At 41.5% G+C, this 15,849-nt stretch overlaps 1 protein-coding gene across 4 annotated transcripts in view; it reads right to left on the reverse strand.

The window, feature by feature from the left end:
• The window catches only part of IQCH (IQ motif containing H), an 84,363-nt gene that overhangs the window by 31,168 nt on the left and 37,346 nt on the right, over window positions 1-15,849 (reverse strand). For all 4 annotated transcript variants that reach the window (XM_081888466.1, XM_081888467.1, XM_081888465.1 and 1 more), the window contains 2 exons: window positions 12,320-12,511; window positions 379-499 (listed from right to left, as the gene is read on the reverse strand). In XM_081888466.1, the coding sequence (XP_081744592.1) occupies window positions 379-499; window positions 12,320-12,511 (313 nt within the window). The remainder of the gene's footprint in view (window positions 1-378; window positions 500-12,319; window positions 12,512-15,849) is intronic.

The following is a 15,849-nucleotide window of genomic DNA, read 5'->3' on the forward strand; positions in this document are numbered from 1 at the left end:
CAGAACACACTAACGCCACAGCTAGCACTGTGACTTGAGCCACAAAATGTTGCCAGTAGTCCTTTGAGATTTCTTTCTTCTCAAAGCTTCTTCTGAAGCATCTTTTGCCACCCAGGCAATTCCTAGCCATATGTCTGTTTCCATGTGTTTTCTAAAGTGTTTGTGTGTGGGGAGAGTTCAGCAGTTTCCAGCAAGGAAGCCAAGCCCATTACAACTAGGCGGAATCAAAGATGGCTGCCTACATCTTATTTTTCAACAGTTAAAACTGCAATGGGGAAATGAAAAGGGGCAGAGAAATATCTAAATGAATGAGAATGAAGTACCGGTGATATAATTATCCCTCATAGCACTTAGCAGGAACTTAGCAGTCTTATTTACCTTGACTCACAAATGTTTGGAGGAATTTTCCCCATGTAGGAAATCGTTTCTCATTGACAGCCTGAGCGTGCTGTGCTAAAAGGCCCGGCAGCTCCTGGGAGATCTTCGCCAAAGCTGGTTCCTGCAGAAACAAATTAAATAGAACCACAAGCAATTTTACTGCAGAAATGAAAACTGCTTGTGGGGTGATTAAAAACCAGGCCTCCAACAGGCTGTGTGGTTACTGTTTAACCACAGCCAGAAAGCCTTTTTTTAAATGTTTCCTTTATCTTTTTCCTTATTCTTCTTTCATCCATCTGAGAACATTTCCTCATCAAAGATACTTTCTTTTTAACCACTGGTTCTATTCTTCATTTCTTTTTAGCAGAAAACTGAACAAAATAAACAAAATGGGGAGATGGCAGGCTACAAATATCTGTTGGTCTACCAGGGTGATGGTAACTCTAATAATTAATAATAATAATAATAATAATAATAATAATAATATCCATTCATTAGCTCCTTATTCAGATGCATGTTCCCATTCTCTCCTGAGGGCTCCTGAGGGCTCTCCATTTGGCAACAATCTATTCTGGCTTATCTGCTGGACCTCACCAATTTGGCTAAACCTTCTGGGCATGCCACTGTCGTCATCTCAGAGCACCTTGACCTTGGGTAAGGTAGCAAAACTATTATATTAAGTCACTGTGCATGAAGGAGATTCAAGGGATCAGCAATGTGTGAGATGAGCAGCATCTAGGGATGGAAGAAGGCAGAGATTTCTGTTCCAACCTGTTTTCACCACCATCAATGCCATTTCCATTCTGCTGCAGTTCAGTTCCTACCAAATACAACACTGCCTCTGTCTGCTATGTAGTGTAGATAAGTACATAACTTATGTAACTTATATTTATTTCAATGTAAAGGAAACATCAATACAGTGTAAAAAATGAGCAGCTGATTACGTATTGTTTGCGGACTTAACACAACAATGGAAACAAATACGGGTGGTATTTGCTTGACTGATTTCCATTCCTGATCACAGGTGAACAAACAATCAACCAACACAATTTTGACTTCCTTTCCTGTTTTTGTCAGTATTCTCTGACATCTGTAGCAGCAACTCAATGGAAACATCTTCCTCCATATAACATCCATAGAACCAAACACCCACAATGTTGCATACAAGCAAGCAAGCTAGCTACCTAGCAAGCAAAGAGAATGCAATATTAATTTCACGGCCTTCCCCAACCAGATGTTTCCAGATGTTTTGTATTGGCTGTGGCTGATGGGAGTTGTAGTCCAAAACATCTGGAAGGCGTCAGATTGGGGAAGGCTGTCAAAAAGTCAGAGCGCTGAGCAAGCACATCAAGCTTAGGGACTCTGTATGTTAAAACTCCAGGTCGCTTTTCTCTAGCTGCATCATGATCACTTCTTTGCTTCCCTTGGGCCTCTTTCCTTCTGCTTCATGACCCCTTGAAATTGGAAATGTCCCATGCTCCAAAAGAGGACCAATTGCCCACTTCGCACACCAATCCCGGGACTCTGTTCTTGCTCCCCTGGACTGCAGGATGGACTAGTGAAGCATCACACTCATTTCTTTTCCTTGCTAGACAGGGTTTCTCTTCATTTTTAAATGCTGTGTTTTAAATGCACTGTATGTGGAGGCAACGGCTTCTCTTAATAACACACCACAAAGTAAAACTGCTCTGTTGTGTTTGCCAAAAGGCAGTTTGTGAATTCTGAACACAAATGAACATCTTTGAGTCTCAGCCTGGGAACAAATTACCTTTCCCTGAAGCATATGGTTTAACTCACTTGCTTAGGATATCTAATGCCTGCAAAGCAGAGAGAGCTTCAGAAGCTAGCCTTAAAAAAAGCATCTGCAACAACTACAGGAGAAGCACTCCAAGACATTAGAGACATGTCAGCCTATCCTTCATCCCAGACAAACTGGTAGAAAGAATGATTTATGCTAACACTGTTAAACACACAAACATATATAGAAGAACAAGCCTTGTTGATAAAAAATCAGCATGGCTTTTGAAAGGGAAGGTTTGGCCCAATCAACTTTTTAGAATTCTTTGGGAGTGTCATCAACCTTTGCTCTGGAAGATACTGTATATTTGGATTTTAAAAATATATCGAGAAAGGTATTATTCTTACATTACATTCTTCATGTACAGAAAGCCTGATGGTGCCTATAAGGGTACCAGTGCCAACAGTTACTACTGGCAACTAATACTGGAGAGTCCCCTAAAAGCCACTGGCTTGCTCCAAACTTCTAGCAAAGAGAGAAGGTGCAGGGTATCTGTATACACTGAGGGAGGATTTGCTAATAAGTTATAGATTCCAATGCCGTTGCAGTAGCACTGAACCAGCTGAAAAGCACCATATAGACAAGAGAGGGAAGAATGAATGGCTTGTGCTTTTCTTTCATGTATAACTAATTTAAGAACTAGTGAGAACTAATGATTTCCCATATTGGGGGAGGGGATTGCTTGGTCCACATAAATTTTCTCTTCATTGATTAATGCTAGCAAGATGCTCTATCTACAAATCAATAGGTACCATTAAGTTGCTTCTGTCTTATTTTCAGTGCACTAGATAAAGCCATTCCCTCTAGTCACTCTGGGCTGAATCCCAATGCATATATTTGCTTCTAATCAGGGGGTTGGGGAAAGAGAGAAAATCAGATCCTTGCACTGCATAGTGGCTGTTGAAGTTGTTTTTGCTTCACAGTTACAGTACCCAGTGTCAATACTGATGTCACATCCTATGAGACTAACTGGTTTATTGAAGAGGACTGGACCAGGGAGATCTGGGAGGAGATATGATAGCCTTCTTCATATATATATATATGGCTGTCACACTGAAGAGGGAGTTAGCCTCTGGGGAAGGAGAAAACAAGCTAAGATCCAAACCAAGGCCTTCAAGTTACAAGATATGAGCTTCCAATGAAACATCAGAAAGAACTTTCTGAAAGTAAGAGCTGTTTGACAGTGGAACAGACTTCCACAAGAGATGGTGGACTCTCCTTCCTTGCAGGTTCCTAAGCAGAGGTTAGATGGCTGTCTGCTATGAAGTTCCTGCATTGTAGGGGTTGGACTAGATATCCCTTCCAACTCTACAATTCATTGATTCTATGTTTCTAAGCTAATCACTATCTCCCACCCAACCTAAGATCACACACATGTGGTGAACAAAAAAAATGAAAGGAAAGCCTAACTGTTCCAAGAATGGATGAATCTATCAATTTTGATTTCTCATTTTTCCAATGTGAAGTTCAGTTCACCCCATTTCCACATAAGTTTGTGATTTTTTTTTAAAGTCCTCATGAAAATTTGTCAACATTAAAGTGAGCATTTCTTGTACTTTACATATATTTGCTTGCTTTATTTGCAAGCACTTTTCCCAAACGTAATGCATTTTTAATATATTATTTTCACTAAAATACTGTATGCATTTTTATGCACATATATTTGTCCCTAGCATATCATTTGGAAGGAGACCTGCACTGCAAAATTCGGGAAAGTGCACATTTCAAAGTGTAAGTTGTGTATTCTTTCAGGAAGTGTGAGTTAGGGAGGCTTGCATTAAAATGTGAACCAGACTGAATTTATCTCCCATCACTACTATTCACAGGAAAAGTGAGAGAACAAAGTGAAAAGCGATCCTGGTGGCTGTACTTTTTTCCCCAGGTGGGTTTATTCATTTCCCAACTTCTGAGCTCTTACCACTGTTTAAAGTTCTTCCCAGAACCACAAGGACTGAAAAAGTACTTAGCTGAAAAATCCACTTCCCAGTCAAAAGTTGTCTCTCATGGTTTCAGCCACTGGGTTTAAGAAAAAGCTTATTGTGAGGCAGACTGAAATGGAAACGCTGTTGGGTTCCTTCCGCTACACACACACATGCACACACCATCCAGCAGTTTGCAAGTACTTTAGAATTTGTTTCGTTGCTTGGGGGGGTGGGGTGTTACTCTCTGGTGCTGCAATCTACGCAAAAGAACAAAAATGCTGGAAAATGTTTTTGGAAGCGATCAATCGCCTGCCACACTTACTTAGAATTCAAATGCCGCTTTTAGGGCTGAATGCTTGAGTGTGCAACTGCAAATTTTAAAATTAAAAAAGTCCCGATTTTGCCTTTCATGAGAGACATTCTTTTGGAAGGTAACATCATGTAAAACAGCTGCCATTACCAAGTCACGCAAATGGTTTTTGTATGTAAAATGGCTTTGTAAAATATTTGCTCCATCTGCTGAAAGTAGCAAAAGACAATTTTCCCCGATACCTAATGGCCCATTTCAGCTGGATGGCAAGCGATTCGCCGGGGTAGCGCCTTGCATTATGTCGAATGGCGAGAACACTCCACAGAACTCTCCACTTACGCGGTATTATCTCCTCTCTGCTTCTTGAGAGGCCTGTCCCTCATTACCGCGGCCCGTCGCTCTGGATCAACGCACAGGCCGAGGGGCTGCTTTGGGCTGAAGAGGGCCTTTGTCAAAGGGAGGCACATATGCTGCGCTTCAACAGCGGACCGCCAAGCAGCCACTCGCCTCGACTATTAGAACAAGGAGGTTAGCCCTCTTTCAACTTTCCACCACTTAAACTGCTGCTCCCGTTTTCTCCTCACCACATGGGTCACACTATTCTCTTCTGGCTCGCTAAGGATTTCATTACGTACAATTAATCAATCCCTTTTCATTCTGAATTTGGCCACACACACAAAGCCTAGAGAACATTGTTCTAGCCCCAAACAACCCCCTGCAGCTCCAGGCTTCATTGTGGAGAGATCTCTCCATTTAGAAGCACATGGCTGCCTTGTGCCCTGAACCACGTCAACATCTGTTAACAGGCCAATAAAAACAAACAAACTAGAATTGGGGGGGGGATGCCTTCCCCCTCCCCAAATCCAAGCCCAATGAAAGAGCTACATAGGGACCGCAGGGGATCTTTTCGGGGGGTGGGGGTGGGTGGACGGATATATGTCACAAAAATTGGGATCAACCCAATGTTTTTAAATAAAGGCAATATACTGAAACACACACAGGACTGCTTTCTTTACAAAAGAAATATCACATATTTATACAATTTCATTCATTTATTCATTCATTCATTCATTCTATTGTTGCTGCTTTTTGTTTTTAGCAAAGCAATCGGTCTGGACAATTTATTTTGCCAAGGTGCTTAAAATTATGCCATGCCTAGATATAGAGCTGGTCAGATTTAATTTCTTTAATAATGTGTAATGGGCATTTTTCTTTAAACAGGGAACACTTGTTAATATACATACATAAGTATGTCACTATACATACTTATTTCTTTTATAAAAACTCCCTTCCCCAAACAATAATGCAGAATTTAAGATTTTTTTATCTGTTGAAGAAACAGAAACTAGGAAGGCCAGAGTGCACAGGGCACACCCCTTGCACACCTCCTTATTTATTTTGAATTGTCTTGTGCAGTTGCACCCACGCAAAGTGTGGTTTTGCCCTTGTCTTGCCACTGAAGCGCAAACAAACATGAAATCTTCTTTCAGACTGCTGGGATTGAACATTTTCCAAATACTTCCATTTTTAAAAGAACAACAGCACCAAAAAGATAATTTTAAATACTTTATTCCCTGATGTTATGTTCTATGTTTTTTTACTTACTTCTGAGAGGAAGTCTACAAATGCTAAAATAGAATAAAAATTAAGTTCTTGGAAATTCACAGGAGCCCCCTGTTAATTGTTAGTTATTGAGTTCATTGTTACTGTTGTATTAACTGTTGAGATAGATGACTTTCAAATACCCCTGCCTAATCCCAAAATAAAACAAAAAAATCACCCTTTGTAGCAATACACTGTTGAAATCTGCATTCATTTTTAGCCTGCCTCTGCTTCTTTGAATTTAGCAGAATAAACATTTTAATATAATCTACAGAGGCACTTTATGGCATGTGATAACACTGACAAATTCCAGATTTTCTTTCGTGATCTTGCTTTATTCTCCTCATCTCTGCGCGGTTACTGCTAAAAACTGGCAGTTAAATTCAATTGATTCAAAATATTCTGAATCCATATGGCCTAAAACCCTGAAGCTTGAAGCTCTGATATTGCCTCACTGCTGTTTTGTAGCATTTGCAAAGACTTCAGTCCCCAGATGGTAGAAGTAACATTTAAAACTCCTTTTCTCTGCTTTGTACAATAGACCTTGGCATCATTTCAACTGTTTACTCCGGTAATTAACAGCACTGATACCACAACAATTACAACTCCTACAATCTTAACACAATAATGCTATGAATTAGTGAGAGCTAATGGCTGGAAGGTATAGTGGTTCCAGACTGCGAGATCCGTGCATTTTCCCCGAATAAAATAAAAGGTACCAAACAGCACGGCTCGCGGTAGACAATGATTACCTAGTAATTAGTTTACACAAAGCTTCCTATTTAATGGCAAAACGCTGTAATTAACGCGTGACAGAAAATCAAAGGGTGCTTTGTAAGCATATGAAAAATTAACACCGCAGGCCCATAGCTTTATGTACTGATTAGAAGAATATTAAATCAATAGGACATGCAAACCAACAGCTTGCATATCTGATTATTGTAGGTCCTAGGAATTTAACCAAGGGACATAATAAAATAACAAGACACAACAATTAAGGAATCAGGGAATCACCTGAAACCCAAACACTGGTAGCCACATTAAATATAATAACCGACTGAGCAAGAGCATCACAGCTTGTTCTCTGATGTAATAGGTAAACACAACTTGATATCCCGTCGATGGCTATATAGTTTAGAGACTAGTGGAGACCTCTTCTGCTAGCCAATATAATTTTAACATCCACTATTAAGCTACATGACATTCGGAAAGAGCTATCAAAATACTGCTGCTGCAAATGGCGTTTCTTTTATTTCAGATCATAATCGGTCTGGAAGAGCGTGTTCCCTATGTAACAATTATTACGTAAACTCTGTTGTGATAGCTGGGGGTCACAAACCAGCAGCATCTCTAGAAACATAAACCACAATGCTGCCTCTGGGTGGGTGGGATCCAAAACACATTCCTTCCCTTTCCCTGAGCCCATTCCTGGCCAGGGGTTGGGTATACGCACGCAATTCAGGAATCAACTTTATGAAATGGAGGGAGGATGTAAGTCAGTTTTCCCTGATGCTGGTTTATGGGTTCATGTGGAAGCCCTGCTGAAAAGTCCTTGCTGGGCACACTTGTCCCCATTCCTTCTATCAGACCATGGCTGAGGACACAAGTCCAGTGCCCATATGGAGCCCACCCTTATTTGTTATCAGTCCTACTCAAGAGGAACATGGCGAGCTGCCTTACACTGAGTCAGACCATTGGTCCATCTAGCTCAGAACTCTATACAATGGCCTGAAGTGGCTGGCCAGGATTTCAGAGAGGGATTCTCTCCCAGTCCTACCTGGAGATGCTGGGGATTGAAGCTGGAACCTTCTGCATGCAAAGCAGATGCTCTACCGCTACCACTGAGCTGCAGCCCTTCCCCTAGCACAGGAAGTTGGGTAGGACCACACAGTTGTTTGCTTCTTGCATTTAAATTAATGAACTTACCCTTGAGGGGTGGAGTAGTTGAATGCAAGCACTGAAACTCCCATATTCCTGAAAAGTGGTCAAACAAAGGTTTGCAAGGCATATTTTAATGATCTAGGTCCTGATAATGAAATAACAAGCACTTTCAACACCATAAAAAAAAACCTTAAGAAATGTCTTGCTGGATCTGAGCCCAGGGTCTATCTGGTCAACATTCTGTTTCCAGAAGCAGATGGTCCAATGGACCCTTTGGAACATCACCAGCAGGGCATGGAAGTGATGGCCCTAGAACACACCTTGCTGCTTCTTTAAAACATTTGCTGTTGGGGTGCCAGTTTCTTCAGCTCCTAGTTCTTCTCAAAACATCTTCCGTGACAAAAGATGCACAGCTTTCCACAGACTATAGCTTTGTGTTGTTTTTTCAAGAAATGGGATGACCTTCCTTGTGTCCAGGTGTTTTGCGATGGGCAATCCCATTAATGCCACTTGAGAGCTTAAGGGGTGGAGATGTATAGCTCAACTAAAAGTTAGTCAACCAGTAGTTGGTAGGAAAATTATTGATGTGTTTTACCTACATGTAAGTCTTTAGAATGGTTGGTTATGTGTGTGATCTGAGGGCACAAGCATTGGGGAGGGTGTTGACTTGACTGGAGATGATTCAAATTGCCACATAAACTCTTAAACCACTAACATCCTCAGGATTTCTCTTGAACTCACAGAAAGTTTCAGAGGAGATTACTGTGATGACTGTATGTCCTGAATGGAATGGTCAACATTCTGGTCTGGAGGATCCAACAATTAGGACTCCATTTTTACATGGAATAGACACTCAGTATAAACTCCGGTAAACCACATTATGTTTAATCGGTTGCCCTACTACATACCAATGAAGGAAAAACCTTGGGATCGTATCATAAACCGCTATGCAAATGATGCTATTTGTAAGTATTAACATAATTTAGTGCTTAGAGTCATATTCTCGTTTCTAATAACTCTACCGGAATGGAGAGTCTTTTGCCATGTACTCCTAGCCTGCAGGATAGTCTTTCATCACAAAGCTGAATTTTTTAATAACCTGCCAGCATATGTTTGGTAACGTGGCAGCTTAAGTCGATGACACAATGTCTTCATTATCGAAAGCAGGTCTCCATACTGTAATAGGACATTAAAGCATGCCTGTGCTCATAAACTAATGCTTTGATGTCTAAATGCAGGAGCATTACAAGAGCATTCAGTAACAAAGGAGGATTCTAATCCTCTGCACTCAGTGGAAACATTCAATGGAGACTGCAATTCGTTTCTAAATATGAAAGACTGGTGCTGTTGAAAAGCCAGGGCTGAGATCTAAAAGGTGAGAAATGGTGATATATTATTTGGAACGGGGAGGGGAGACGCTGTTAAGGAGTTTGATCAAATTGCTTGCAGTCTTTTTCCCTGTTATATGTGTACTGTGACACTTCACGGGAAGAACACCAATGGGTCAAATGCAGCATAACAGGACACTCAGGCCCACTCCAGACTGTTGTTTTTTGCAACACAGCACTGATGCACAACAATAGTGTATTTGTGGTGTGTTTGTACTAGATCAAGCTTCCTCAACCTCGGCCCTCCAGATGTTTTTGGCCTACAACTCCCATGATCCCTAGCTAGCAGGACCAGTGGTCAGGGATGATGGGAATTGTAGTCTCAGGTTGAGGTTCTAGGTTGAGGAAGCCTGTACTAGATCGTCTACACACCATTCAGCTTTATTAGCTGCTCCCCAATGCCTCCCCAATGTTACTGCATTATTTGTTGCTGATGGCAGCACTCTAGCAACAGTGGCGGAGCTTCATCAGCACCAGGGGGCGGAGAGCTCACGCTGCTGGGGGCAGTGCGCTCCCACCCCCACTCCTCTTTCTCTGCCAGTGTCTAGCAACACAAATGGGACAACCCCCCCCTAAAAAAAAACCACACAAACTGTGGTAGAAAAAGGTTATAGGATTTCAGCAGGAGACCAACATTGCTTGGAAATAAAGTAGTATGACCACATTGAAACTTTTGATGATATGAACATTATTGAGGATTGTGCATAATTGCTCTGAAACCATCATCTGAGTACAAATCATCATAAATGCACAATAAAAAGTGCTGTGTGGAGGGTCTTCACACTGGGGTGTAGTGCCAAAATGAATAGGTTGCAACAAGTATGCTTCTGAATACTAATTTTGGAAACTACAGGAGGGGATGACACTGTTGCACTAAGATCCTGCTTGCAGGCATCCATGTGGCTACTCTTAGAACTAGATGGGCTACTAGCCTGATCCAGCAGCAGGGGTAACTTTGGTAATATTGTGCCTTGAGTGAGGACAAAAGTTGGTGCCCTAAGTATTTATTTGGCACCCTCCCCCCTCTCACCTTCCTTTATGTGCATGCTCTCAAGTGCACTACATCATAGTTGCAGTAACTCAATCACCTGTCTGGCACCACAGCCCAATAGATTATGAGCATGGAACCTTGGTTTTGCAAGCCAATAACCCTGCCTATAATCACCCATCGTTCATTCTAATGGTGGAATCAAATTGGAAGTCTAAGATGCAAATGTTTGCCCCATTGAAATGAATGGGGGCCCCTGTACAGCCTGTAAAAGATCTGTGAGTGCATCTGATCATACACAGAGACCTGTAGATCAAGGTGAAACAAGTTATTTAACCTTTGTTTCATCTCTGTTCCTAAATGGATTTTAACTGGATGATTTTAGTTTAGAGACTTCTCAGCAAGTTTTCAGCAAAGCAATTCATTACACCAACATGAAATATTTCTCACCTGCCCTTCACCAGAAAGTCCCAAAGTGGGTTGCAGCAATACAATTAAAAAGAAAAGGAAGCTAAACAGTTTGTATACAATTATTAAAAAACACAAATAATTTGAAGCAAAAGGATCATCAGATTAACCCAAACAGAAGAGAGAGGGGGAAAATTAACTGTCAACACTAGGGTAAAGAGGTATCGTCTTCAGCATACTACAGAACTATGTGATGAAAACATTGGACACACCTCTGTGAGAACAGAGTTCTACAATGTAGGGACTGCCACAGAGAAGTCCCTCTTCTAGGCTACCATTCCCCAAACTTCTGAGGGCAATGGAACTACCAAGAGGGCCCCCTCTGTTGATCTCAACACCTGAAAGCATAAGAAGTGAAGGTATCTAAAATATCTTTTAGATATTTGGAGCCTAAGTTGTTCATGGCTGTAAACATCAATGTGAGCCCCTTAAATTGGCAAGCAGTGCAGCTGTTTCAAAATAGGAATTACATGAGCTCTAAATGGAACCCTGGCCAGTAATCTGGCTGCGGAATTTTGCACATGTTGAAGCTTCTGAATCATCTCCAATGGCAGCCCCATGTCAAGCGTATTACAATAATCCAATCTAGAAGTTATCAAAGCATGGAGCTCAGTGGCCAAGTCATCTCTGTCCAAGAGGAAATCATAGCTGTCAAAGCAGCCACAGCTGGAAACAGGCACTCCTTGTCACGGAGACTACTTGAGCCAGACTAAATAAAAAATGGCATGAAGGGAGAGTTTTGGCTTGCCACCATGCGAACAAGGTGCTGGAATAGATGGGCCATTGGGCTGATCCAGCAAACTCCTGTTATGTTCTTGTGGTTTTATGTGAGAATATGCAAGAGATTATTCTGGCCCAAGCTTGGCAAGAAAGCACAGAACAGAAAGAACTTCTAAAGCCTGATTAGTTTCAAGAAGCCACGAGTATGAAAACCACTGCAACACCCCAGATATACACAAGGTGGGGTAAGCCTAATGAAAATATGCTTCGCAGAGACAATCTGGACTGTAGCAACAGCCACTAATCCAAAGAAAGAGAATGTAAAAGTACGGCAGTGACTGCACACTGTGGTTCAGGGCTAGAATGGGATGCTTTTCTCACGAAGAGAATATAAAATGGGTTAAGGTGCTTCAGTTAAGAGAACAGATGGGAAGGAAGGTAACTCATGGGTGTCTTTGATAAAATGAATAATGATTGGTCTTATGCAGACTTCTCCTTCATCTTGTCCCAAAGGCATGTTACAATACATACTACACTGAGATGACCCCAGTGAAGATTTTACTAAGATAAAAAGTAACTTGTCCATGCCAGCTTTTACCTTTAAAGTCCTAAGCAACTATGCTCCCAAATTACCTGGCAAGAATTTTCAACAAGTGTTCCCTATTTCATACAGGACAGTACAGGTGCCTCTCTCCCCTTGCAACTCCTAAGACCTGCAATGTGCCAGGTACCTCTACCTTCTGATGCTATGTTGACACCTTCAAAGTAGCTCAGCTTCTCCTATTGCACATAAAATATGAACTCCAGGAGGCACTGGGTAAACTTCAAAAATGAAAGACACCTGAAAATGACTGATGGACTTACTTGTGCCCACTGCAACTTCCATATCTCAGGGCCGTATCTACGAATCTCTCTCTGAAGCCAGGGGTAGCATTTGAGGTGCTCGGAGATGTCACAGAATGCTGTGCCATTTCCCTCAAAGTCGCTGTCCACTTTGAACACCCAGCGTTTCACTTCTGGGTAGTCAATTATCAGCTGACTGATGACTTCAAGCATCTAGGAAACATATACACAAGGTTTTCAGTTAAATCCAAATGGATGTCATCTTAGCCACTCTCTACCTGAAACTGATCACCTCATTTTCTTACAGATGTATAAGACACAGGTGAGACTACAGGGACAGTTTGAGCAAGGAGGAAAAGCCCACAAAGCACTGTATTTGTGTAATGACAACAAAGACTGTGCTTGAGCTTTGTATTATTTATCCTTTTTTAAACTAGATGGTTCTAAAAATACCCTTTTCTATCTTGAGGCTTCATTGTTGGTGGGTTTGACTGTAACTGCAGAATAGAATGGCTCAGGAAGTATTTGTTACAACAGCCATTCCAAAGCACTTTTTATTATTTGAACTTCAATCACAAATGGAATTATTATTTGTTTGCTCTGTGTCCCGTTATTTGTTGCTTTTGAAAGCCCAATAAATGGGTTTTCTGTTGACGACTCCCCTACAGAAATGAAATGGATCGATAGTATTGTAAAGATTGCACCAACGGAAAGAGTTATGAGGTATATTTAAGTGAAAATTGAACTGTGCCTTAAATTATTGTCATCTTCCTTTGATTATTTAACGCCTCGCATCAATATTTCCTGCTGTAACAAAAACAATCTGAAACAAATTGAAAAGGGGAGCTAATGTGTATGATGGTTTGGAGGGTACCATTTATAGAGAAGCAATATTAAGGCCAACACTTGGGGCAAGTCTAAGCCTGTGAGATTTGTAATGTTGTGGTTCATTTTGGCTACGAGTTGACCTTCTGCCATCTGCTTCTGCATTTAGCGCATGGTTAAGGGATGCAGCCACTCTGCTGAGGATCTCTGACCCCATGAAATGGTCAGGGTGCAGGTGTTTTCTCTGTAAGCAAACTGAATTCTTACAATTCTGGTACGAATTGTACCCCACCTGCCATCGATGTCCCACCCAATGAGGGTGCAAATGCAACCTCTTTGAGCACTTGTCCCTCTAAGTGTTGACAAGCCAATTCCAGCTTCATTTCCTGCCTTGGTTGCTCATCCTCAGCTCTGCCTTGTTTATTGCCTGTCATTCTACCCCAACCTGAGCCCACACATCCTCCTCTCTGGGCAGATCAGTCCTGCTTTTCACACCTCTATGTTTCCTTAGATTGTGTGTGTGTGTGTGTGTTTAGTGTATACCAAATAGATTTGATGTGTATCTCAGATACCTTAAGTCAGCATTAAGATGAAGGAAACATTTAGTACATAAAAGGTATTATTGCCTCATTCTGAGCACTGGTGATGTGCTCTGCCTGCCATCTGGAATAAGCAATAGATTTGGTTATTTTTCGTTATTTACAAGCCATTGTTTAAAATGGCTCTTCTGAAAACCAGCAGCATTCATAAATCAAAGAGTAATCACAACCTCCCCAAAATCATAATGATTCATATCAATGACAAGCAAAGAACTATTGATTCTTGCCCTTGGAAGATATAAAACAGGGTGCGATTTTCAAATTGCAACACAAAGAGGCAGTGTTCTTGTTTCCAAGGAGCTTTCTGTGTTCAGAACTGTCTAGGGAACGTTTACATGAACCAAATTAGGAGTGAGTGCTGAAATAAAATTTCATAGCTACTGATACTCCTGGGTGTTTGAAGACTTGGAAGCCACCATGAACTGGCCCCACATTAAAGTACAATGGCTTGCATCAGATTTGATCCATGTTTATCAAGTAATTTGGTGGTGCAATTTGCATCCATGCATAACAGGGATGGAAAGCCTGTGGTCACCAGAGGTTGTTGGACTACAGCTCCCATTATCCCTGACCACTGGCCATGTTGGCACACGCTGTAGTTCATCAACAGCTGGAGAGCCACAAGTTCTCCATCCCTGATGCATGGTTCGCTTGCAATTATTTAGCAATCATGGTTGATGCCCCAGAACACTCATATGCTCCATCAGTATGCATTTACTGAGTTCCCATTGTCTTTAGCTCTTTGCTAACTTGGCTTTGCTAATTGGTGTGAACTCAGGTGAATTCTGGGAGTATTCCTACATCCCAAGTCATTGTCTTGCCTTTGACTGCTAGATAGGGCCATAGACCTGACCTGACCCAATAATCTTGTCACCACCAATGCAAAAGCTGGAAAATCTTTTAGTCCAGGGATAATTTACATGCATCATATTGAAATTACTGGATGTGTTTTAAATTGTTTTTGTTTTGTTTTGTTAGTTTAATGTCTTAGTGTTAGTGCTATGTAGTGTCTTTGTTTTTGTATTGTATTGTTTTGTTTTAATTTTCTTTCTTTTGTAGTGTTTAAACTGTTAATAAATATTATTTTTAAAAAATAATTTACATGCATCAAATTATAAACAGAAGATGAATATGCAACATTGATCTCTGAGACTGACAGGCAGGAGTATGCCTGGTGGCTGGCATAAAATGCTCAGATCCATTTCATCTAGCGTTGCCTGTTCAACAGAGCATAAGCTCTCTGCTGCACTTCAGGCTCCTGCTTTCAGTTTGAGCCTGAATCAGACCATAACTGGATTCAGCTATGGCTGCACACGGCCCAACCTGGCCATGGCATCTGGGAAATTCTCCCCTAGAAAATGGGAAGGAGGTTCAATACATGGGAGCTGCAAGCGAGCAAACCTTCTTAGTGGCTGCACCTTTTCTTTGGAGGCCCAGTTCTCAAATGCAAACTGTGTTGTGGGAACTGATCATGCAGCTGCATAGTGGAAGCAGTTTTGGTTGAAGCAGCTTCCCTGCATGCAGGTTGAGGAATTGCACATGTAATTGCCTCAAACATCTGGTTAGTTATGTGGAGCTGCCCCCCCCCGGGCACTTATGTTTTAATTGGTTAGCACAACCCTATTCATATGTATGAGCTGGGGCACAGTTCAGGAAATTTACTGAAAGCTGTTGTGCAGACTGATGCTAATGCAAACACTAGCAATCACCCCAATCCTAAGCAAAGATACTTGAGAGAATGTCCTGTGAATTTCAAAAGAACTGACTTCCAAATAAATGTGTTCAGCAATAAAAAGGTGCCAGGCTCTAATTCACAAACCAGACTGGTCTCATTGAAGTCGTGCGAGAGGTTCAAGGGTTGCAATGTATCAACGGTTGGGTGTGGGCCAGCAAGACCAGAGTTCAAATCTCCATTCAGCCATAAGGAGGCAATGTGGTGAAGTGGTTAAAGTGTCAGACTAGGATCTAGGAGACCAGGGGTTCAAACCTCCACTCAGTCATGAAGCTCATTGGGTGACCATGGGTTTCTCAGCGTAATCGTACGGTGAAGGGCAGGTAATAAACAAACAAACAAACAAACAAAATGATAACCTACCTCACATGGCGGTTGTGAGAATAAAATAGGGA

The sequence above is a fragment of the Podarcis melisellensis genome (genome assembly GCF_964234715.1).
Source record: "Podarcis melisellensis genome assembly, chromosome: 14".
Classification (NCBI taxonomy): Eukaryota; Metazoa; Chordata; class Lepidosauria; order Squamata; family Lacertidae; genus Podarcis; species Podarcis melisellensis.